At 42.0% G+C, this 26,513-nt stretch overlaps 1 protein-coding gene across 2 annotated transcripts in view; it reads left to right on the plus strand.

Moving 5' to 3' along the window:
- LOC111646057 (gamma-aminobutyric acid receptor subunit beta-3-like) overlaps nt 1–26,513 on the plus strand; it is a 56,440-nt gene that overhangs the window by 21,428 nt on the left and 8,499 nt on the right. The window contains exons 2-8 of one of the 2 annotated variants that reach the window (XM_023395451.2): nt 599–646; nt 2,297–2,388; nt 2,529–2,596; nt 14,047–14,267; nt 16,838–16,920; nt 18,082–18,219; nt 22,766–22,918. In XM_023395451.2, the coding sequence (XP_023251219.1) occupies nt 599–646; nt 2,297–2,388; nt 2,529–2,596; nt 14,047–14,267; nt 16,838–16,920; nt 18,082–18,219; nt 22,766–22,918 (803 nt within the window). Of the gene's footprint in view, nt 1–598; nt 647–1,775; nt 2,203–2,296; nt 2,389–2,528; nt 2,597–14,046; nt 14,268–16,837; nt 16,921–18,081; nt 18,220–22,765; nt 22,919–26,513 lie in introns of those variants that run through there. The other variant, XM_023395453.2, reaches the window with a different exon arrangement.

The following is a 26,513-nucleotide window of genomic DNA, read 5'->3' on the forward strand; positions in this document are numbered from 1 at the left end:
AGCCGAGCTCCATGTTTCGTAGATGGTATTTAGTGTCTGATATTTAACCTCCTTCCACTTTCTTCAACCCATGTGGAGATGCAGTCTGTGGACGGGAGCTTCAGCCAGGAAATGTAGGAAAACACTGGTCTGCCCCGTCAGGATTTGCCTGATTTCAGCACCACGCCTGGTGCGGAGAGCTCCCGTGGAGTGATGGTCGGCTGGACAGGAGAATAAGTGAAGCAGAAAAATAGATCCAGAGGGGTGTATGGATGAGAAGGTGGGGGTGTCCCAGAGGAAATAGAGTGCCTTTCAATACTTGCCCTGCAGGCATCCCACTGTTTTAGATCCCTGTTTCACTGCAGGCCACTAAACTGGGTAGAAACACAAACGACACACACCACACCGATCAATAACCACACAGAACAAATCAGGCATGTTTGAACAAATAAAAGTCCGTTCAATTACGTGGAAACACGAAACTTGAGTGGAGTATCTTCCCCGATGATATATGTTTGTTTATGTTAATGAATAATCCGCGCCTTTTGATTTACCTTCAGTGTTTTCATTGGCTAAAAGCTGTTTTATCATTACTGATGTCATCCTCCTTTTCTTTCAGGAATGCTGTTGACGGAAACAAGAAGCTGTTCGCCATCTATGACACGAGGTAGGAATTGTCACAACAACACACACATTATTCATTAAGGAGCTTCTCCAACTCTGTGTGTGTGTGTGTGTGTGTGTGTGTGTGTATGTATACACGTACGTGTATATGTGTGTGTGTGTCACACGCACACGCACGCGGTCCCAATTATCCACGGAATTTCTGACATCGACTCCAATATTTCTCAACCTAAATAATTGATAGTGGAGCCATTCATTTTAGATAAGGAAAAGAACCCATTATAGACGATTAACTGGCTAATCAATCACAATCATCGATTAACGGGCTGATAAATGCAGCCTGTTCCTAGAGCTATATTGTTCAGGTCCCGCCATTTTTATAGGAAACGCAGGGGAAGGGGATTGGCGCAGATGGTGTGAGGAGCACTGTAAAAAATGTCCATTTTAATACGGCAATATGTTTTAGTGTTAAGGCTTAAAAATACTTGATTAAGCTCAATTCTAACGATCATGCCTCTTTCAAGAATTTCTGCCATAAGAAATAAAGCAAAGTGGAGAAGGTCACATTGCTTAATTATTGATTAAATCATTTCAATTAAAACAAAAATACTATGAAAATAAGAGCTAGAGGGAAGTGAAATTATTAATTAAATAATTAGCAATGATTAATTCTACTCAGCCTGTGAAAACAGTTTAGCCTATATTGTACTCTGTGGCTCTGAAGGGAACTTTTTACAATCTGAGGAAATGATCCTGATGATGTCCATAAAAAAAAGGACCCTGATGATGTCATCAGACATCTTTTTGAAATGCTTGAGACTGAGTTGCACTGAGTTCAATCTGTTTTTGTGAGTTCCACAACTTATTGAAAATGCATTGATAAAATTGCTGCAGTGACCCTTTAAACACCCATACTCTACTCATTAATAAACAGACAGATGATTTATTAGCAGCGCAATTAAAAAACAAATTCATGAACAGCTCAAAGTTAATTTGCATTAGAAAGAATCTGAAACTGATCTTTAACCACATTCAAAATAAGAAAAAAAAATACTGCAAAAAAACCCTGCATGCACAGACTATGCTGCAGCTACTGGTGGGTATTTTTTACAGTGTGTAAGTGTTGGGCTTCGTCGCTCATTTGAACAAACCGAGTGCCTTCACCGCCACCAGCAGCAGCTTCCCCCTGAACGCCCTGCTCATCAATATGCGCTTCAGCTCCTCAATGTAAGAGCCTCTTGCACAGTGAGAGACGGCAAATAAAAGCGGAGCCAGTGTTCATGCCAGGGAGGCGATGTCAGCCCATATTTAATATCTGACTCCATCCACATCAAGCCGCTGACTTTTTTCCAGCCCTTCACTCGACTTTCTCCTTTTGGGCAATCAGTGGATTTACTCTGATCTGAAGAGCGTCCGGAAACGTCTGTTGATTGGGGGGGGGAAGCTCTTTGCTGTTGTTGTGGCTGTAAACAACGAAAATAAAAGAGAAAAGGAACAAGAAAAAGAAAAAGAAAAGGTGATGTTTGGCTTGCAAAGGGTTCGTCAATTCCGCGTCTTGTCCGCGCTGGTTGTCGGTTCAATTGTGTGTTGCGCGAAAAGGTGAGTGCTTTTGTCGTTTTTGAGAAGTCAAGGTTATTGCCCGGGCTGATTGATGCACGAGTCAAGGTGATGTTTCCCTCTTTTTCCATTTCAGCGTCAATGAACCGGGCAACATGTCTTTCGTGAAGGAGACTGTGGATAAACTGCTGAAAGGTTATGATATCCGACTGCGACCAGACTTTGGAGGTATGTGCCGTATTTACCCCCCATTTAATCCTCCTTCACGCCGTAGGCAGGCAGCTTTATTTTTGGCGCCATTCACAGTGTTGTGGTCAGGTGTAGAGGTGTAGGCCTATATACATAATCTGCTGTTTAACCTCTTCCAGGGGCCCCTGTTGCAGTCGGGATGAGCATAGACGTGGCGAGCATAGACATGGTGTCAGAAGTCAACATGGTGAGTGAATTTCCATCACATAAATGCTTGTTTCTCTGTGTTTACTTGAGTGTATAATGCATGCAGTCCTGTCTCTGTCTCTGTGCTGATGTACACAAATGTGTGGCACTCATACAACATGATTTCATTGCTTACTTGCTGGTAGGAAGTGCTGATGTAAAATCCAGTTTTTCCCTCTGAAGCCATTATGTGATGCTGAGATGGATGGGCTGGGTTTCCTGTAAGCAATAAAACATCTTTATCTGACTCACAATACCATCACAGGGTTACCATACATACACCCAACGCTCAGCCCGGGTGTGAAAAATAAACAGAATACAGCCTCCAGCTCCTGTTTCCAACAATGCTGATCCTCAGACAGCAGCAACGACTCACTTACACCACAATTAAAGCTGGAACAGTGGTTTCACGATCAATACAGTCCGCATACGACGCATATGCACTACACAGACTAAAGGAAAACGTACGCTGTTAATGCTGGACTCTCCAAATCGACAGCCAGGAGAAACCTTAGCTCTCAATTTGCTCTGCTTGTTAACCTCTGGAGCCGCAGTGAACAGTGCTTCAGGAGTGTCCACCCAGGCGGCCCTCTGAGCAGACAGCTCTCAGGGAACTCTGATTGGATTTGCTAATTCGTGAGCCGGATGCTGTTGACACGTGGACGCACATGCAGGAAAGTAACTCCAGGCTATTCTATCTTAAAATATCAGTCGACGATGACCCAAATTGCACTGGAAACAAGTGACACTGTCTCGCCCCCATTGGCTACGTTTTCAGTTCTTTAGCAGAAAAATAGGATTTTTAAGGCTCCAGCTCCAGACTGACTGCTGGACATCGCTTGCAATTGGTCTGGATCCAGGCTTTGAAACCCACAAGCCAAAAATGGCTGAGTCCAGATCAACACCTCTGCTCTTTCACGGGCCCATTGATTGAGTAGGTGTAACCATTATGACTTTTATTAGACACGCTGGCTGCTGAAAGTCACTATGAGGAGTCAGATTCAGGTCAGTCGGGGATGCAGCAGTTTACACCTCGACCATCCACTCAGGCATCATCACAGCGCATAGAACATCATTTCACACGTATAATGTCTGGTCCTTATTATGTGTCCGGTGGGTGGTGTGTGGGCGGGTGTTGATCAATACTAATGACTCAATGATTACTTCACCAGGTGACTCCTGGCTTTGAAAACTGACTTGCCAACGGGTGCTTTGAGGCAAATGCTGTTGCTGCCTAGATGATGTTTCGTAGCAACGTTTGATTTGAGAAAAGTGCTACCTTTCCTTGCGTACATAATTTGCAACCGTTTTTTGATAAATGATTAATTAATCATTGATGTCATTTTTCAAAAAAAGACCAAACATTTCCAAATTCCAGCTTCTCAAATGTGAGGATTTGCTTGTCTTATGTGACAGTGAATTAATGATGATTAATAATGATTAATGATGTTAAGGACTGATGATGGGACAAGATTTTTGCTAATGAACAACATCAGCTTGAGCTTTCTGACTTTTGTTATGGTATATTATATTGTCATTATCAATTAATCCATCCATTATTTTTTCTATTTACTCATGAACGGTTTAGTCTATAAAACAGGACACACTTATAGAAGAAGACCTTGAGTGGGGGAAACACACGTGAAAAGCTTAAACGAATATATAAAGAAGCAAATGAGTGCAAAAAATAACATGTACTGTTTCTAACAAACGTTTCCTCCATATTCATCTTTCCAATGTAGAAACTTGTTTGTGGGAGTTGTATCAGTATGGGGATAGAAACCTTAGTTGTGAAGGTTCACAGAATTATTTTTCTAGAAATCCATTGGATAACACATTAGGTTTAGTTTGCATGGACTGCTGTCATGCAGTGATACAAGGTTAAAGAGTAAAGCGTAGTAAAGCGGACATATGTGAGGAATAATACAACATCTATTGCTCTAGCTGACCCTTCATGGTCCACGCTCAAAGCTTTGTTCGTCAGCTCAGCCGCTAACATTAGCTAGCAAGCCGAGCGGTCTAGTCTCCGCAGAGCAGATGAAGGCAGATGAAGAACAAGGGAGTCAGACAGCGGAGATCACAGTCGAACCGATAATTAATTAGGTCTGTTTCTCATTGCCACCAGTGCACTGAGGGACTGCACATGTGCGTCTGTGCATCTGCACTTGTTAGATGGACAATTCCTGGGTGTCAGCGCCGGAGCCAAAACAAGACTGGTCAAGCTGTTTGTTTATGCACCAGTGTTTGACATTTAGTGGATCCTTTTCATCCAATACTGGGAACCGTCTGCGTTTTTTTTAGCATGGGGGTTGCTCCAGAGGGAACTGGATAATGAGTGCTTTTGTCCTGACAGTGACAGTGCCATGCTTCATCCATTCAGCAACACTAAACAGCACAGCCCAGATAAATGCTGCTCTCTCTGTTTCTTTTTTCAAAGAACACAATTTCCAAGTTGTCAGGCACCATTCTGCATCCCTTTCAAACATTTCAGCTACTAAATCCACCCGAAAGCCTAGTAGAACAACCCACAGGCATAGTTGAGAAACTAGTCTTAAAAGTTGAGGGTTTATTGAGACAAGGAGCGCTTGTTATACTGAACTGAGGCCTGGACTGGATCTTACTCTGTAGGTGAAGAAAGAATTAGTAACACCAAATTTTAGACTTGAGGTCACTTCCTCTCCTTCTCACGAGCAGCTGATGCACCTTGTTAAGAAAAGGGTCATTTCCATCCAGAGGTTGGATTGGGATTTAATGTTAACATCCAAGAGAATGCAGATAATTAGTGCAAAAGGTTACGGTTAGTCATTGACTCTTGACTGTTAATATCTGCATGGGAATGTGCAAATCTGTATTAGAGAGAATATAAAAGACTGACTGGCTGATTTCTTGAAAGAAACATCTTTAGATGCTTTTTGAGGTTAATTAGGGTTTATTGGGGACTGTACACAAATATTTTAGGATTCCTTTGTGGGATTAATAAAATGAAATGAAGAGCTGCCAATGATGACTCTTTTCCATATGCAGAAGACAACAATCCTGTCTCCATGTAAAGTCATTAGGGTATTTATTTTTCCTATAACTATAGATGACTGTCTTTAGAGTTAAAATTCAACATTTATTGTGTATTTCTGTATTAAGACGAGAGAGTTGCAGGGATGTTCATCATTTCATTATGCTGGCTAATTTGGAAAGTGCTAATTTAACCTGTAATGGCTAATGTGGTGGATAATGTTCAAAGTATTATTCCATGTAAAGAGTGCATTTCACTCCCACTCATGATGTTTAAAAAAAAAAAAAAAAAATTGATTAATTCCACACACTCTTCTTCTTCATCAAAACCTGCACTTTAGCAGTCTGCAAGACTCCAGATTCTGATTGTAAATTATTAATGGTAATTATTGACTAGATTTTGAGATATTACAGTGGGGGTCAAAAGAAATAATAATGCTGCGTGTTGTTTTGTAAAAAGTGAAATACCTCAACACTTTGTGTACACTCCCTGAAAACCTATGGAAACTTCAGATGTGGACCTGTTCTGCCTCACACTCCTGACTCTTATTCTCACCTCCAGCTGATTTTATTTCAGTGTGGAGTAGGAGTTCATTTTCACCAATCCATGTGCCAGAGCTGAAGGTGGTCTTTGCAGCTCTATTATCTCTGGGAATTTCACTGGACATAACACTCGGGCAGATCAAGAGACTTAGGAAATAAAGTGGAGAGAAGGAAGATAAGGTCTAAAGATTTATTGAACCAGAACCAAACAGAAAAGAGCAGAGAAAGTGAGAGAGAGAAATCCAGGGAAAAGAAAAGGTAAGGGAGAGGAGGTGGTTACTGCTCCAAACACCCCACGAGCTTTCGAGACAGCAAGTGAATAGAGCATCTGTCTTGTCCTAGAACCCACCTGGCAGGGCAGGTCGACTAAGTCGGTTTCTGCCACTCTGACGCCTTCGCAGGGCGCGAGCTCCTGCACGAGCAGATGCTAAAGCGTCTGAGGAAGGCGCACTAATTACCTCTGAGGTTTGTTTGTAGTGTGCCGGGGGCCTCCGCTGATGAGAGACACATACTAGGACAAGATCAGAACAAGGCAAAATAGATTACTTACTTACTTGGAAAGTAGTTGTAGACTTCAGAATGAATGGATCGCCTGGAAATGTGTCACTTGTTAGTGCTGTTTTGGAATGCTAATCAGAGAAAGGAGTTTTTTAAAAGATGTTTTGATATTAGAAAAATGTAATTTAATGTAAGGTTCGGAGGTGGAAGTGAGCGTAGTGCTTGCCTGCCTTCAAAATGTTTTGAAATACTGTTTTTTAAGAAAGTAAGTGCAAAACAAGGGCACCATGTGTAGGTGTGTTTTCATTACCACGGCCTTCTCTTGAAATGGACAAACAGGCATGATTCTCTGTTGCAGTAAGAGCCTTTATCCCAGCCCATTATCAGTGCCTCGTGAAGGTCGTCATCATTTTTGAAAATTAGATTACGGCACAATGAAGGTAGAGCTACTCTCACAAGGGGAAATGGTCAGAGCCTGTACTGTCAGTGTAACAGGTTGAACAAGCTAGTCATCCGTACACCCACAGCTGTGTGTGGGTGTTAAAAAGAAAAGAAAAATCTGTCATTATGGAGAGGTGAAAAGATCTCTCTCTCCATCTCTCTTTCTCCAAATGTTCCTGCTGCCTGGTTTGTTTGTTTTTTCAGATTATAGCTAGTTGTTAGCTTTCCTTTGCCTTGACCTGTGTGTTTCCGTGTCTCAGGTAATTCACATGCAGATTTCTGCTGAATGACATGAGGATGATTTTATTAGGTGTCAAATTTCAAATACGCAACTTGATCTGAACCCAGTTGTGCCGTAATCGCCAACAACATCCTGCATCAAATGAATCTTGGAATCAGAAATTGCCAATGCACTAACTATGTCACCCTAATTATCTTATATAGGTCTTCCAGCTATGCAAAAAGAGAATATCTTTTCTCTGCGCTCAGAGTGTGGCTTAATATACCCCCATGTCTTTTATCCAGCATCCGGCTTCCTGCCTGATGGAATGTAATTGGCCTCAGGAGAGAGCACGCTGTAGGATGAAGTGATGATCACTGAGATTTAGAAGAAGCAGAGTGGGCACTTCCTGGTTCGGAGTGCCAACCCACTGAAAGAAAGCTTCATTTAAGGAGGGGGGGGGGATTTCCCTCTCTACTGCTTCTATCTCTACAACCCCGTCATGACATTAGCCCGGCGCTGCATGTGTTGCATACACCTTTAAGACACTGCATGTATCGGCCTGGGGATTTTAGAAATTGACGGGCGCCAGCCTCATTTCGTTTCTCGCTGCCACTCAAGCAGGCGTTATGCTTCAGCAAATAAAAAAGGGCAGGTAAACTATGAGCTAGATTTATGATGGGAGTTATTGCAAAGGTCATCAGTCAACGGTCTGACAGTCTGATTCTACCTGCTGTAATAGATAGAGCAGATATATGGGGTTCATGAGTGAGAGTAAAGACCCTCGCAGAAATGGAATGGAGAAACACTACATGTTTTTTTTTTTTTTATTGATTTGGGGAATGTAAAGGTCAATAGAAATCAAGCCTCACATATGATGACGGTACTTTTAGTGTGCTGTTTTCTTCCAGTATTTAGTGCCTTTGTTGCAGACTTATCAGCAGAGATGTAAAGAAGTGGGGTAGAGAGAAGGGGCCTTAAACCCCCAGGCCACCAGTGTCCCCCTGAGTCAAAATAGTAATAGTCACTGTCATATTCAGGATCCTCATATAATTGCTATGAATAATATAATGGCTTAGAAATTGGAATTGCAGTGTAAAGGAGCAGTGGGGTCTTGACCCCCCCCAAAGGGTCGTAATTATACGAGAACATTTTCATGCCCTTACTCTAAATCTCGCTCACATGCGAGGTTTGCCTCCAAGTCAGATTCATCCAACGCTCATTACTGCACGAAACTATCATTGTTTTTAACTTAATGAACACCACCTGTTCACGGGAGGAAGGAGGAGGTGTGCGATTGTGAGATTTTATAATTAGCGTAAATGATGTTCCTAATTTGCCACAGAAAGTTCCCCCTGTTCTGCTCCGTTCATTCGCAAGACGAGTAAAAAGAAGGTCGGAGCTTCACGTCCGGCTGTCGGACATCAGCGTGCAAAAGCTAACAAATTTAGCAAGGCAGTAGTGGTGTGAGGGAAATCGTCAGAGCAGCACTGTGCTCTGACAGAGGAGAATGGGACATGGAGTTACATGCTAGAAAAACGTCTTGCTAAAGATAATTTGCCAAAGATAGCAGACAGCCAAACTGATGTGATGGAAAAGAGAATATTTTATAGTATGAATAACAGTTTAGGCTGGACTCTCCACTGGGAATGGACTCGTCTCTGTCACTTCTCAAAATCCTATTTTCCCTCCATCACTTTTATTGTTCTGGGCTGATTTTCAGTCTCTGAACCCTTCTGAAACTAACCGTACAGCTTTGATGATGATGTTTTCACTGTGTTATAACAGAGCGTTCACCTTGTCACCATCTTGCATACAGACCCTGAGGCTACTGTATCAAACTGTAGGTTACCACGTCCAAATCTGTTGTCAGCCTCCTTCATAAACTGCCAATGATGACAATATAGTGAAGATAATATCACTTTTCAACACTTTTTTGAGTCCTGGATTAGTCGATACCTCATCTCTAGCTGCCGAAAACCTGTTTTCCTGTTTACCCTCGAGTGCTGCCCTCTCTGACGGCATCTGTTATTTAAGCATATGACACAGTTTGGGGACCTCATTCAATAAGAAACAACCTACATTCACACTGTGCACTTGCACAAACAAAAAAAAAAACAAACCCAAAAGTGACAGTCAGCCAACTTTAAAAAATGGTGCAGATACTGTGGAACACAGCAGTTTATCAGAGTGTTCTGCAGTGTTACAGTGGCTCTGCTCATGTAAGACAAAAATCTTCTGTTTGTACATTTACCATTGGTTTGTTCCCCTTTCTGTCTCTCGCTCTTTCCTTGTTATGAGGCAATACATCATGAATATTAGACAGTGGGGAAATTATCCTATATATTGAAGGCCAACACTGTCATTTAGAGGGAAAAGCCCAATTCAATCACCTCCTTGTGTTTGCTCTCAATAAGGGGCAGAGCTATTTTTACCTTTCTATAGCAGCAGCAGGAGGAGGGGGGATAGGGACTTGTCGAGGGATTCCCCCGCACTGCGGTGATATATGCCTCAGGGCCGTCCCGGGGGAACACTCCGAAATTACATTAAAGTGACTCAAATTGCTTCAGTGAACGTGGGGTTCATATGGAGTACACGGTGATTACATACCATATCATCGTTTTTCTTTCCCGCACAGAAATGTGAAGTTAAGTCGGGGAAAACTTGCCGAGCTGCGTTCATTTATTTTTCATGTTGCCGTTGAGCGGAGCGGCTTTGTGATGATGATTCATTATTTTTCAGTTTATTAACACGTTTTCCTGCTCAGTGTTATTGTGCTGCGGCGGACGAAGACAAACTGGTCGCAGGCGGGGAACATATGCCATGTGACGAACATTGTTAGCAGGACATTTCCTAGATTGTGGTGGTATCACGACATAGCAGTCAGTATGAGAGAGAGATTAGATTGAATATGGGTCAGTTCACAGCCAAAACTCTGCTTATCTGAGTTCTCACACACCCTGAATGAAAGTGAATATCCAGCCGAGCTAATTGAATAATTGAGGCTTGTTGGAAATCACTTCAGCCGGTCACTGTCATTATCTCTGCTGAAAACATATGCTAATAACCAAACAGCAGTGTCTACTGGGAATTCACGTGTTGTGGGAAAAGGGAGGGTTGTCAATAATTCATAATCCATAGTCCTAGTTCATAGAGAATCTCAGCCCACCTCCTTATGAAAAAAAAAGAAAAGAAAAAGTTCCAGGGCAGGTAGCGAAAAGCTGCACTCATCCTCATCTGAAATTCATTTTGATTGTCTCCATGCAAGATTGATGAGGATTCCTTGGCCGCATGTTTGTACAGGCTACATGGTTCATTTTAATCATTTATGTCTCGTGTGTGTGTGTGTGTGTGTGTGGGTGAGTGCTGTAACCGCTCGCTGGGCTGCCCACCTGCTGACACACGGGTGGGAGATGGAAACACATACCTGAAGCGTGATACCTCTCGGGGGAGAGGGAGGAGGGCGAGAAGCGACGTGATAAGGGTCAAATCAAGGCAGTGCGAAAGAGACATTAGTCATTTCTGGGGATTGATGGGAGGCAACGTTACAGTGGTAATGGAGGAGAAGGGGGAAGGCAAGTCTACAGTATTCATTCACACAGCAGATTTAATTTCCACCACATGCTGTGATCAATCCACATTGACCACTTTAATGGGACTATGACTGATAACGCTTATTGCCCTTTATGTCACACAATCCCAGGAACTGACTTAAAGGAGCGGAGGAAAGGTTAACTCCGTGTTGCTGCTAGTAGATGATCAGGTTCAGGGCTGCAAGTGCCAGTAGTTAAAAGGAGGAACTCTCTCTCTTCCACTCCACGTGCATCCTGTGACTTTAAAGTACATACATCAAGTCCACCTTAATTGTGTTTTTCTGACAGCCTGAGCCAATTAGAACTGTATGTCAATTAAGACACAATATGAACTCAAATTTATAAAATGTAAATTTTGTCAAATCGTGAGACTCTCCAATGGGTGAAGTAACAATTCAACCTGAGGTGCCTTTAATTGCAGTTTATTTAATTTCATTGATTATTCTGACGTAGTTGTACTTGCCCTTGGGTTAAATGGCCAGTGGGATATTAGCTCATTATTTTCAGGAAAGACATCTGCCACATACACCTCTAGGGCTGCAACTAACAATCTTTTTCATTATTGATTAAATATATTGATTACTTTTTGATCTATTGATTATATGTTTAATTTATTTTCTAAATAAATAGCAAATAGTGAAAAACAGCCATCACAGTGTCCCTGAGCTCATGGTGATGAAAACATAAAGAGGTGATATCAGTGCCACAATAGGTAATGATTATATTATTAGCTAGAATTGTAAATATTTCCTTCCCTCCCACATTATTAGGATGAATTCTGAGCTGCACAACCAGAACTGTCCTTTGCTTGGAGGCTGCAGACACCAACCAGGCCGTGGCTTTACCACTATACATTTATGGCTCAGTGCCAGTGAGCTTTCCTTCTCATGCTGTGTGACCAATCTGTATCCTGTGCTGACTAAGATCCTGCCTGTCCCCGTCTCTGTGTGCTAACTAAACCTGGAAACCATAATTGAGAATTAAGTATTAGTAAAAGAAAATAAAGGAATAATTAACTTTCAGTCAACCGCCTAAATTTGCATAGCTTTATTTCATTCTATTCTTTAGTTACCTCATGAAAATGCAAAACCTCGAGTGGTTCTGGATGCATTAGTAACAGTGTTGAGATAGACCATGAATGGGCGTGCTGAGAAACAAATAACTATTTCAGTTACATAACACACACGAGTCTTTTTGGAAAGCCACGCTTATTGCGGCGGCTGTTTTAATCTTCATTTTTATTCCTGTTGGGTGAGCACCTGAAAGCTGCAGCACCAGCGGACATGTGTGCCTCCGCCGGTGCCAGCTTGGTGCGGGCTGGTTTCATTTCAACGCCACAGCGGGCGGAGGGGAGATCATGGCATTGCCCCGAGAAAGAGGAAGGGAGAGAATGAGAGAGAGAGAGAGAGAGAGAGAGAGAATGGTGCAGACTGACTGAGAGAAAAACAGAAATAGAGGAGGGAGAATGTTAGCTTGGGTAAGTGGATTATGTGCTGTGGAGGAAGGAGGGAGAGGCTCTGTCCTCTCTCTCCACTGCTGTTCATGCTCTGGTCAGATACTACTTGAATCAAGGCAAAAAAAAAACATGAGTTGCGTCCTATTTTTTTACACAACTGTCCTAAAAATTTTTGATTTTACAGAATTAGTAGCATCCTCATGGCTGGACTTTAAGCACTTCTTGCCAATGCTTATTTGGCTTAGGTGCCAGATGGCGAGGGTTGGCTACAAGGAATATCAGAGTACAGATTCATATTTGCAAACATTTCAGTTATTCAAAAGAAAACCAATAATTAACTCAGCTACTAGCCGAACATGACTTTTTATTCAGAGAATAGTCGTAGGCTGCAACATGAATGGTGCTGAGAAGATGAATCGTTCACTAGATCTTACAGTTTATTGGAGTTTCTTGTTTTTTCTGTTTCTGTAAGATAATTTTATGCACTGATACTGATACACAATAATCTCATCCAAACATGGCTACAGTCTACAGCCATGCTCATAATGACAATGCTAACATTTCCTAATTAGCCCTCAGACTCGTAGTTCAGCTGAGGGTGAAGGGAATGTCATAAGTTATCCAGGAACAAAGAGACAGACCAAACTTGCCTTAGAGCCCTGCCGCTATAGTGTGGCTCAAAATCATTAGATTAGATTAATCAATAATGGAAATGATCCAGGCCAAGTATTTCTCTGGCAGTATTTAATTGTTTTTCATTGTAAAAAGAAGAAAATTATATTTTTCTTTCAAATGTTACACAGACTAGTTTTTACGAGCTAATGCCACTAGGACTGTGTTTACAGGAGGAAGGAAAAGAACGGCTGAGCTCCTGTATTCTGCAGTGCAGCCTGTGAGATTCAGTCTTTTTGATTTTGATTGCGTCTGGGAAATGGGGAAATACCTATTAGACTAACAGATTGGGGCGTGATCTCAGAGGATGGCACAATAAAGTTACTTAAAGCACATATTTCCGTTTCGGTCCCCACTGCAGAGAAAATAACAGCACAGTTCAAACAACAGCAGCTCGGTGTGCAACAAAACTGCAACAACAAATAAACACAGCCATCGGAATAGAGGTGACAATAAACTCCTGTAATTTGAGAGGAACAAAGTGTCTAAGCCCAAGAGACAGCCTGTTTGAATTAAATGAAAGGTAACATATGTTTAAAAAGCTTTTGGGCACTTTTACAGTTCATCTCTGGGACTTTACGAATCGCTGTGCCTGTACTGGGAATATACTACTAAGGGAGAGAATTTTGTTGATTATACTAAGGGAAATTTTGCATGGAATTTTCCACTAAAGCTGCAGCTACATGAGTCAGCCTGCCCACACGTTGCTGTACAATGGCACATAACTGTATGGGTTACTGTATTCCTAAATGGAGGGCAGAGGCACTTCTGAGAATTTGGCTGCGGCTTGTGAACCAGTTGGCCCACTCTCCCTCCAGCTTGTAGGATGCTGTGTCATGTCATATCAATATTAGGAGCAGCAACAGTGGGGAATGGGCAGAGCAAATATTTCAAATCTGTTAATGTTTGCTTTTGCAGCTCGTTCAAGCTCGTCTGTTTCATTAAAGTAATTAGGATGAAAGATTTATCAAATGTGACTTAAATCTCATTGAGTCTTTTTCCTCTGTTTGTATCCACAGGATTACACGTTGACCATGTATTTCCAGCAGTACTGGAGGGACAAGCGTCTGGCCTACCTAGGAATCCCCCTCAACTTGACCCTGGATAACAGGGTCGCCGACCAGCTCTGGGTCCCCGACACCTACTTCCTCAACGACAAGAAGTCTTTCGTCCACGGAGTCACTGTGAAAAACCGCATGATCCGCCTACATCCTGACGGAACCGTTCTCTATGGCCTCAGGTAAAGTCTATTTGCTCTTTTCAGTGGTGCTTCTCAGTAGGTTTCATTCCTTCCACTGTTTTTTACCATTAGTTTGTTCGCTACAATTCAGAAATCAGTATTGTAAATTTAGCCCCCGAAAATTGGAAAGGTCTTGAGGTGACATGCCTGAGACTACGTGTGTGTTTCAGCTTAATCTTTTATGTTTGTTGAAGGATAAATCTGGAGATATTGAATATTTTTCTGCAGTGCCCAGCGGTCTCATGAAATGAAACTTTATAATTGTGACACATTTAAAAAGAAAAATCAGCTTGGGGTTAACTGCACACAGGAATTGTTGACATTAAGAATAATACAGAATAACACCAGTCTTATCCTTTAAAATATGTCTCTAAATTCACTCTAAATGTAATTATTTGATACCTTTCTGTTTATTTATGTTGGTAGAGTGCTAACCTGCAATTTCCCGGCCCCAACAACAGGAAACAAAATGAATCTCAGGGTCAAAAAATGTTCTCAGGTGTTTCCCGGTGTTTAAAGCGCTATCACAGCGCCCGCCAGTTGCCCGAGCTGAGAACTTTGCAGGCCTCTGCTACTGGCCTATGAGCAGCCAGAGGATTATGTGACTTGCTCAGGGGCACCCCAGCACTCGATTTTTAAGGGAGGCAGGGTGCAGTCAGAGATCGTTCAGGAGAAAGAAGTATGAACAGGTTAGAAGGGGCATTAATGCAATGTTGAGCTTGCAGCTGTTGTTTGATATTTGTTTCATAAAGCCCTTGTTTTGAATTTCCATTGATCTTTTCGACAGGCAGGTTCAGAAGAGTTGGTGTGACCTATGAATATGGATGCATGCTTTGAATTATTAGAGTGCAAAGCAAAAAAGTGTGTGTGTGTTTGCATGTGTGCTCGCATGCTTGTGTTTGTATCTGTCAGTGTTCATACTTTACAGTCATACAGCCATGCTTGATTATGCAAGTGGAGTTCATAGCACTTAGCCTTGTGGGCTACTTATAGACCTCTCAATGCTTTCAAGAGATCAAAGGGAGAGGGAGATGTGTGACGTGGTGTTGTGTGATATGAGCTGTTACATAAATGTATGTCAGGTAAGACTGAGTAACATGATGAATACTGATTCCTATCATCGTATCAGAGAATGCATTCTTTAGATTTATGTGTGTTTATTAGGGCAGCAACTATTTATTTTTTGTCAATAATTTATTCTATAAATTCAGAACAATTTTTTTTATGGCAGACTTTTCCAGTGACACTTTTATTTCATGTCACATCATATTTCATAATGTCACTTTTAATCACAGTGTAACTATCACCTAGCTGCTTTCTGCACACAAGCAGCTAGCTCTATGTAGCAACCACAGAGGAAGACTGTCTTTTCTACACCTTTGTTAAACTGACCTTTGACTCTATGAGCTAACGTTAGATGCTGTTGTTAGCACAGGCAATAATCCAAGCTCGAAACCCAGCCCAGCTAGTTTGCTTGCTATTAAAGGAGTCAACTGCTGACAATACCACTGCCATGAAAAGTGACACCATGGAATAAAAAATGGCACTAGGAAATAAAAGATGAAAAGTGTGAAAACTGACAAGATAAAACAAACTGCGACATGTCGTTGGAGATGAACAGACAGAAACTGAACTCCAGTGCGCTGTTATTATTGAAAGAAGAATTATGAAACATTTCATTATAATTAGTTGAGTTTTAATCATTTCTAACATTATTTTGAAAGGTGTTATTTACATTTTAAAGACCTGATGTGATGTTATTATAAACTTAGCTGTATAATTATATCATCTAATGGGTTTCCACAGCCTCATCTGAGTCTTAACCGAATGAAGACATGCAGTGGCTAACTGCCAAGCAGCCGGCTTTTAATCAGGCCAGACTTAGCCTAAATCATTTTGAATTTGCATTTCACTTTGCTGCTTATTTTTCAACAGTCTGATTATCAGCCATTTGAGCTCATACATCTGATAAACAAAGGGATACCTCGTCATGACCTAGTTCAGATGAGCAGACACTCAACTCTGCCAAGATGTGTTGCCTTAGTATTTTTATTTTTGCAAATTTGAGGATGGAGGGTTGCCAGTTTTGGTGAAGGGGGCATGAACTGAATCCAAAACAAGAGTAATGACTGCTTGTCTGTCAGGGATCTAGTGTATAATTATATATACAGTTACACAGTCAGCATTTTAGCTCGGAGGTGATGCCGTAATCTTATTTTAACACGACAATGCCAATAGTCTCCAGTAATATGAAGCTAACTGAGGAACCTAAGAAAGGATAAAATGGACATTTAGTTTCCTTTAAAGATGATAAGACCAAGTCAAATGCTATCACCTTAATGCTTTAATCTAATTGTATCCCCACATTCCCTTATGCGTCTGTTAAGCAGCTACTTACTGCATTGTTGTTTTTATAATAACAATTGAAATAGGCCAGAAAGAGCGATAGTAACCCCTCCTTCCTTACTCCCATCCTATCCATCTTCTCTTCAGTACAATTTGTATAAATCACATACAGCATCTAAAATGTATTCTCTCTTGCTTCCCCTCATATCTGTCGTCTTCTGTAGGATAACTACAACAGCGGCGTGCATGATGGATCTCAGGAGGTATCCCCTGGATGAACAGAACTGCACTCTGGAGATAGAGAGCTGTGAGTAGAAAAGGCCGCACACCTTCGGGGGCTGACTTTCAGTCCACTGCACAGGCTGAGAGGAAAAAACCAACACGGTCTCATAAGTGAAATGTTACAGTTTGAGTGAAACAGCATCAAAACCTGCTTCATTTTTCTTCTTTCGAGTGTTGTAGCGTTTCTTTTAAATCTGTACCACAAGCACATAAATCATCGGCTCACCTGGGGCATTCTGTGGATTTAATATGGCACTTGCATAAAGGTTGGGGACTTGCAGAGATAACCCTGATGACATCACAAGGGTTATTTTGTCCGACTTTAGAAACCTCCCTCCAAAGCCTCAGAAGACATTATACAACTGTCTTCTGTGCAAGTCTATGGGAGACTCATTCATAAATTTACAGCCATCATACACATGATAGATCTGGTTCTCACTGCTAGTCGTGTAGCATCTACTGTACTGAGTGAGAGCGGTATCGCAAAGGCACGTAGCATCGCCCGACGTTAAGGTTAAAGTTATACAGAATAATACAAAAATAACACTTTTTGTATTTCTTTCACTAAGAAATAAAGCTAGGGCCTAAGGAAATATTATTACATTAGATATTAATTATTTTTTTGTCCTCTTGTGAGCGTTTACCATCATAACGTTAGAGCTCTCCTTTAAGTTTGGGTAATGCTAATGCCCTACTGTCACCTGACACACCTACTGTGTCGTCAAGACGACTCCAGAGTTTTTAGCCTTTTAATCGGCACCTGTTTACACCTGACGTGGCAACTACATGGAAGGATTGAAAACAAGGATAAAGATTAACGGGGACACATGAATCCTGTGGTGTTTGCTTTGCTTTTTTAAATAGTTTTGAATATTAGAACAGTAAAAATAAAAGTAAGAAATCCAAAAAGTGAAGCCAGAGCTACCAAGGACAGAGGAAATAGCTATTTTTTGATTCTTTCCACATTTTTGTGAACTCAGATGAACTTATTAACTGACTTGCTTTTCAAAGCAACGTCTGGTTCTTGGAAACAACTTCAAACATGTTTTTTTTTCTTCTTCTTCCTCTTGCCAAATGACAGCCCGGTTGGATGATCAGCAACACTGAATATCTTGGTCTCCAGTGATGGTTAGACAGATGGTTTACACCTTGGTGTGTGTGTGTGCGTGTGTTTCTTCTCGTGCAGATGGCTACACCACGGACGACATCGAGTTCTACTGGAAAGGAGGCGATACGGCTGTAACCGGGGTGACGCGGATCGAGTTGCCTCAGTTCTCCATTGTCGATTACAAGTTGGTGTCCAGAAACGTCGTCTTTTCCACAGGTAAATGCTGCACGGTGATTTGTTGTGTACGTGTTTTCCGGCCTTTAGCCTCCACACATTAAATTTCCTTTGGGGAATAATACATGACAGGCTGACAAGTTACATGTTCCATTTTAGATGATATTGTTCATATCAAGCGTTGGCCTGTTTTCAAGCTTTGCAAACATATCTGTGCCAAAGTTTGATCTGTTGATCTTAAATCCTCAGAGCCGAACTCGTGTTTGTCAGTGCTTCTAATTGGGTTGAAGTGAGGAAACGCGCCGCCTTTGAAGTGTCCCTCAAGCAGCAGCAGCTGATGCAAGGATGCCGGAACAGTACTTGACCAAAAACACGCTGTGAACGCTGTGATTTACCGAGAAAACAATGTCCATGTGAGGCGCCTCTTGACCCTGGGAGGTGACGCTGGAATTAACGGTTATTATTTTTGGTTGACGTTGACAAAACGTAGCCGATGACCCCAATCAATCCAATCAGTCAATATAATCAATCAGTTGGACAGCAGCAAGTTGATCTTAAAGACGCTGACAAGGTGGTTTTCTTTATAAGATTTAACAGTTGCAGCTAAATATGTGTAAGAGGGAAAAAAAGCATCGTTTATTATTTCTATGGATTGTAACAGTCAGCTAGCAGTTAGCTAAGCTGCTTCATCAGGAGTCTGTGAGTGTGGTTCGATCAGATTTGACAGTGCTGGCAAGTCAAACAAACAACCACACAGTCTGTATTCTGATGGGCTTGACAGGATGTAAATGTTATGTTTAGATGTCACAAACTTTTAGTCCTTGTAGCAAAGCTCAGATGAAAAGAAGCCAGTGCTGGAGTTCCAGTGGCCTGCAGCAAAGTCATTCAAACCCTTTCATTGATCAAAAATGAAAAATAAATACTCAGGAAAAATAAAAGCAAACAACAGAAAGAGGTGTACACGGCTTGTAAATCTTGAGACGTTGGCGTCGTCATTAACTGGTGTTGCGAAAGACATCAATCAAGTGTTATTTATAGGTTCACAATGGCTGATTTCTTTAGAGTATTTCATCTCTCATGGCAATTAATTAGAAGACAGGACAACACCTTTCGGCAATTTGTCAAGTTACTGTACAAGAAAAACATTTGCGGTATCATATTTCATGTTGTAATTAATCCGTGTTTCTAATGTGGAGAAGCGTTGAAGAGTAATTCAACAATCCTCATCGCCCACAGGGGTATTCTAATACTTTCTGTGAACTTTGTTTTTTTACGCCAAGGTCCTAAATTAATCAGAGTTTTATGTGCACATTTAGGCCGAGATACAGAACTTTATTGACGCTCCCTAACCGCCTGCAGTATAATCTAGTCAATGGAGGCGCATTCAAGAGAGGCAGCTTCTCCACAGCCGTAGTGGGGGAAATAAAAGCTGTGTGACATTTAGTAATAACACAGTTTCTCATAGAAGTTATGCTCATGAGGGAAAACCACAGGCGGAAAAGGGCACGAACAGTAAATCATGCTTTTGTTTGCTTTTTTTTTTTACATTTCCAGGCAAGATGTAGCAGGTGGTTCAGATTTCTCATTCTTTCACCCTCATTTTCTCTGTGAGTGTGTGTCTTGCACTTTGTTTACCATCATTCCTTGCTGTGTAGAGTATATATATATATATATATGTGCCGTGGCGAACGTGCCAGAGTGCACTTGTTTGCAGGGAGCGGCGTGTCCCTTGTGGGTGGCGACTATTAAAGTTTAGCGTCCAGTGGTGTGCTCCCGTGTTCTTGGCAGGATGTGTGAAGCACATCAAAGATTCCCCGCAAGGCTGGCTAATGACCAGGTTTCCCCCCATACATGGGCCACTAGCCAGCTTTAATTCCCTCCTTCTTTTCCTCTCTCTTTCTGCCCTGTCTTGGTATCGCTTTCACCCCCTATCGCTTGTTTTACTTTCCTCCACAACCTTCTTTTCCTCTCTTGTAAGAGGTGTGGTTGAATGCCAATTATCCTGCTCTCTGACAGAAAAACAGTCCAGGATTCAAAGCATTATATATTCATGTGGTACGAGGCCCACAACATCAATTATTCTTCTCTAAGCACACATGCAAACACTGTCTGTTTGTGTGTGTGTGCACACAGTATGCAAGTACATATGCAAATGCACGCATGACCAGACAACATTGTTGTGTTAGTTGACATTTAAGTGTGTGTTGTTTGCGCATCGTGCACATTCATCACCTTTTATTGTTTTCATCCTCCCTGACGTCTTCGTGGTGTCAAGATAGATGCAACAGTAACAGTTTTAAATATTCACCAACATCTATATATCATGTTTTTGCAGTAATTTGACAGTAAACGCCTTGAATTTCCTTCAAGTTTGTGGGTTTTAGAAAAATGAAAATGCGTCATTAACAGCTTTTGAAAATAGCCCTCCAAGTGCTTTAATTACTATAACGCTGAAATTCATTAATATGCCTTAGCACCCTCTGTCGACTCCTCTACTTCATGATTGAGAAAAAACAGTGTGGGGCTAATTTTTTTAATGTTTCCAACATTTTAAAACAGATCTTAAATATGCACCTGATGGCTACGTACATACTGTAGTTATTGCAGCCGCATCGGAGCGGAATAAAGCTGTTAAATCTCTTCCTTAAAATCTAAAACCCTGAGCAGCTGAACCAGAGCGCCTCAGAATAAACACACATGGGGTCAGTGTCTCTGTTGCCAGATCAAAGCAGCTGGTGGTTACAGCGCAGTCTCTTATTGCAGGTAGAGCTCTCTACAACACTCCTGCTGTGAGGTTGACAAAAAAGAAACAGCGGACCTCCTGCTCCGTCTACCCAGCTGCCCTCCCAGACTCCCAGTTATTGCACTCTGTCTCTATCAACTCAACTTTTATTATTTTTTTAATCATCCCCGCATCCCGTCTCCTCTTCTTCCTCCCTCTCCTCCTCGGCCTCACACATGGTGTTCCACCCACTCGCGGATGTTGTTTGGTGTAGCAGTTACAGCCAGTACAGTTCTACACCCACACGCATGTGAACCTCAGCCTTTTCCTTAAACCACTTACCGCATCTGTTACTGCAAAGATACTCAGTTCGGATTCAGGCTGGAGGAGCTGCCGTTTAAGGATGCATCAAAAGAAGTTAATGGGATATTTTAAGACCGCTGACAGTCTGTTCCCATATTCGCTGTGTATGTTCAGCATGTGGTGAGCTTGTTCCGGGCTGCCAGGACTACCAACCATGAGCCAAATATAGAAGGATCATCAAGTCCGATAAATAAGGCATAGTTTGTGTATTTATATGAGCTTTTCTACCGAACATCATTATAATATACTTGACGTTGAGCTTATCTTTCCACTGTTATACTTTTATCTTTTTATTAAGATGCAAGGGAAGGGAAAATTATTGGATTATAATATATTAAGTTCCTTACCAAATAGCTTGAAAGTCATCCCTGAATTGAATTTTTACTTCCTATGAGCGCCACTGTCTTTGTTCAACCGTTTGCTCTTCATCTGTTTATTCCAAACAAACTCATGCTGCTGCAGGAAATGTGAAACACATACTGTACTAAATGTTATGTGTGGCTGCATAATCTCTTTAAATGAGAGCAGTGTCAGTATCAGGCCACAGCAGTTACAGTAGATAATGTCATTTGATAACGATTGGAGCTTTAAAGTAACGTGTTGTGATTCTTTTATTGCAATCTAACATACAGCAGGCACTGAATCTTAATGAGACTGTGTGTTATTTCAGAATGACTTTCTATCCAACCCTGCACATGAGTGCAGTCAATTGGACCCACGCTCGCCACAAGTAGCTTTGGCTGAAACCCACGGATTGGAAATTACAGTGTAATGGCCCCACTACTCCTTCAAAATGGAAAAATAGCTAAGAATAGTGGGAGTAACGAACCATAGATTCAATCCATAAAGAGGGATACACTGGGAGACTGATGAGAAACCCCACAACGCCCTTATATCGGAGTTTCATGCACACACATGCACACACATACCGTTTATATATTCCAGGTCATGGGAAAGTATTGGCAGAAAAGCTTTCTCATAGCAAATCATGTTGAGGAATGTCACTTCTAGTTCCTGAGTTATGAAGCATCAGAGGCGTCGCTACATGCATTTATAAAGCTATTATTCCCGCAGTAATGCTGAATCCCTCAGAATCATCGTATGAATTATGGAGGTGGAGTAGATGTGGAGAATTGATAAATCACAATGTGCTAGAAATTTGATCACTAAGCTGAATATTGTGTCACATCATCATAAAACAAGGTTACAGTTTTGTGTGTGTGTAAGAGAGAGAGAGAGAGAGAGTTAGTGTTTGATTAAGCAAGTGAATGGGGTACTTGTTACCATGGCAATAAATCCAACCCATGCTGTCTGAGTTGTCATGGAAACTGAAACAAAAACATAAGGTGTCCCTGTGTGCTACTTGGAATAATATAAATATATTTTACATATTTTTTAATTAGCTAGAAGAGATATACTTTTTGTTTTTTGTGATCATTAATACTACCTTAAAGAACTCATTTCCCAACCAGGAGATTTAAAACGCACTGCTTCTTTTCTTAGGTGCCTACCCTCGACTGTCTCTGAGCTTCAAGCTGAAGAGGAACATCGGCTACTTCATCCTGCAGACGTACATGCCATCGATCCTGATTACCATCCTCTCCTGGGTCTCCTTCTGGATAAACTACGATGCATCTGCAGCCAGAGTGGCTCTAGGTAAGAGCCAGTGCCTGTTAGGGAGCAGGTATTTGGTTTTCACAGATGAGGTCGGGGACCGGCATGAGCCACAAACTCCCTGTTGGATTCCCAAAAGCGATGCGTCTTCATAAACACAGCGAGAGGCTGAGCTCCTCGTACTGTCGTGGGATTAGTGGGAGCTTTAGGGAACAACTGGGAAATTTGTAGACCAAATGGAAATAGAGTTGAAGAACATTTCTATTCTGTTTGCTGTAGAAGGAAAGAAAGAAACTAGGTTACTGTCTGCTATGGACACAGGCTAGTTTTACCTAAAGTATGGAAATATTGTTGCAGAGATATTACAACAAGCAAAGTAAACATTTTTTTGACCATTGCACCTCTCCGAAGGGCAAAAGCATGAACGCACGACCTTGATTCGGACGAAACTGGGTCACACCACGTGTTTGGAGTTGTTGTCATGGACAGGCCTGGAGGAGCTGTAAATACATCACAACTCTAATGAGCATAATTTCCCTTCTTATTGAGGAGTGCTTGTGTGGGTGCAGAGGCCCACTCACTGTGGAGCTCCTGCGAGCAATAAACAATGCGGAGATGGAGGCAGCAGGTCACTCTGATGATAATTGTGATGCCTCACAGGAGCCCGCAACACTGTTTTGTCTTTGTTGAATATTGAATTGGCCAGTCCTCAATGACATATCAGGCAGGAGTAATAGTCATAATATGAAGGTTGTTAAGACAGTAGCCATAATTGCAATTTAGACAATATACTTTCCTCAGCAGTCATAATTAAAACTGTTTTCAAATTGGTAATTGACCGTTCGCCAAACCTCTCCTCTGATCAGCAATGGTTCAATTATAGTTTAGCGACTGTAACTGCAGTTGTTTGGAAAGTCTCAAAACACGAGAGGATTTGCAGTCCAGGAAGAACCTAGTGAGCTAGAGAGAGAGTTGACTTTTCAGTCAACACAATTGATGGTCACCTGCTAGAAATGAGCAGTTTTTACCTCAGACTGAAATCAAGGACCTGTTGTACCAAAAGTTTTATTTTTTATTGATTTTGAATTTTGAGAATTAAATGTGTCACCGTCATTGTAAATGGCACAAGTGCCTATAGGGAGAACGGACATGGACAGGTATAGCAGTTTGGGGCGGTGGGGCTTAGAAGTCACGTATAATTAAATAAATTATACAAAATAATTATATTAAATGATATGATACTGATAAATATATTGTATGAAGTATCTGGTTTTTCAGTGCTGAGCTCCACTACAAGCTAAGCCAAGTAGCATGTTGAAACTTGTGCATAGTGTAGGAGTTCCTTCAGAGTAGTTTAGGTTTGCACTGAAAGGAGAACGCTGTTTCTGAACTGGCAACAGTCCAGTCATTCATGCAGCGAAGCCCCCGCAACAGGCAAACTTCTCCAAAACACCATGTTCCATGTTGCACCAAATTATTGATGCCAAGTAAATGAATGCTTGAAACACAGCTTTGCATGCTGAATGTTCATTTTGGAATCAGTTTACTTTAACATACCAGAAGTCCTGGGGTCCAGAGTGTGTCTGTTCGTTTGTGGTGATTTGAAGGCGGGTATATAATGAAGCTGCCGTGTGTCGTGCACAGGTGTGGATATGTTACGTGGTGGAGACTGGGGGCCAATGGGGGCCTGGCAGCAAATCTTTGCCCCCGGGCCTTCTAACACTTCAATCTGGCCATGCCAATTGATTGCTGCGTTGATCATCTTTATATGGATAGATAATGGACCTTAACACGTCATAATGCTTTTTGGAAAACATGCTTTGATCCATTACCTTTCTGCACCATCCATTTCTGCCCTGTTATCCACGGGCGCATAAAGCCAATTAGAGACTGGAGTGGATCAGTGTGTATGTGTGCATGTGTGTGCACATACATTTGTTTTATATCCACCTTTATTTCCCTGCACGAACTGGTTGTCATTCTTTCATTAAGGCGTGTATTTCTCATTACTGTACGTGATTGAGTGTCTGCTTATGTGTGTGTGTGGGTGTGTGTGTTTGCAAGTGGACGTATACATGTGAAAGCCTGCTAACTGCAATATCCGGTGTGTGCCTCCTCAGCTGAGAGGCTACCGGAGGTCCATTCACTTCTCCTGATGGATCATTACAAGCTGATGGCGGAAGAGCAGGTGTGTGTGTGTGTGTGTGTGTGTGTGTGTGTGTGTGTGTGTGTGTGTGCGTGTGCGTGTCGGCCTCTTTGTGTGCGCAAACCTGCCAGTAAGAGCAGTGTAATGATCAGGGAGAAATCAATTCAAGGAGGCAGCAGGCAAACAATTGAATTGTTTGAAGGAGAATCTCATTTTCCTGAGCAATTTCGAAGGATTGCAAAGTTATAAATGACCTGCTCGTACCCTAATCTGGTTGCAAACCATTTCCCACAGTCATGCCCTTCGTTCATAACCAAATTATATGAGGAGTCGAGGTGTGGGCATTTGTTGTAATTGTTACAGGAGCACTTTTAGTCTAATGGCAGACACACAAGTCGGAGCTCACTGTACGTTCTTCCAGACATTGGAAACCTCCTTTTTCTCAATCACAGACTCCCAAAATGACAGGTGCTGAAACATTGTGCATGCTAATTAGATAGCTGACAATTTATGCTGTCTGCAAGTGATGAATGGAAGTATTCAATTAACAGCGCTTTGATTTACCTCCCGTGCCCGTGTTCCTACAGTCAACATTCATTGCCGTTTTATGTGCTTTGTTGCTTCCTACATGATACCTTTTCCTTTTTGTAATGTTGAGCTGTGTTGCTAATGGCCTATTGTGATTAGAGGAGATTTGATTGCTGTGTGCCTTTGTTCCAGCTGTTAAGGTGGAAAAGAGACTCGGGGACATATAACAAGAGGAAGGAGGGGGGAGGGGACAGAAAGAGGTGCAGGGCGAGCAAGGAGGGAAACCACCACTAAATGATGGTGAGATGGGGGGGGGGGGGGGCGCTCAAGGATAAATGAACAGGGAGAGGAGGAGAGATTGAAGCAGAAGTAGAAGAAGGGAGGAAGAAGAGAACAATAGGATGAGACAGCCAGAGAGGGTGAGAGACAGCAAAAGACATAGAGTGAGAGAAACCCTATAAAACTATATTTCTCCCTGGAGAGTGTAACATCGTGATGGAAAAGGAGGGAGGCCCATGTGTGCACAGCCCCTTGATTAAATTGTCCGAAAAGGGAGCAAAAGAGAGGGAGTGAAGGAGGACTAGAGGGAGGGAGGGAGGGAGTAAAGGACAGAGAGTAATGGCACAGCCGAGAGAACACCTATAAAGAACAAGGCTGTCGTTAAGGAAAGAACCCAGAGATTGCACCATCCAATAGGGGCAGTGACACTGAGCATGTGCACATGCAGCCAAGCTCGAGCACATTCACACTCGCTTCTCACACCTTTTCCTGACAACGCACATACATTCACACACGAGCGGTGTTAGCCTTGCAATGTGCCAATAAATCACAGTAAGGGCGAGATTGACCTTAGCTATCCCTCTCCTTCCTCCCCAAGCCCCTGACTGCCCCCTGTCTCCTCACTGTGCCGTATGACACACACACACACACACACACACATACACACACATGTGCGCACACACT

This window comes from Seriola lalandi, unplaced genomic scaffold (assembly GCF_002814215.2).
Source record: "Seriola lalandi dorsalis isolate HSWRI2012SDOR001 ecotype SW California unplaced genomic scaffold, Sedor1 jcf7180002054962, whole genome shotgun sequence".
Lineage (NCBI taxonomy): Eukaryota > Metazoa > Chordata > Actinopteri > Carangiformes > Carangidae > Seriola > Seriola lalandi.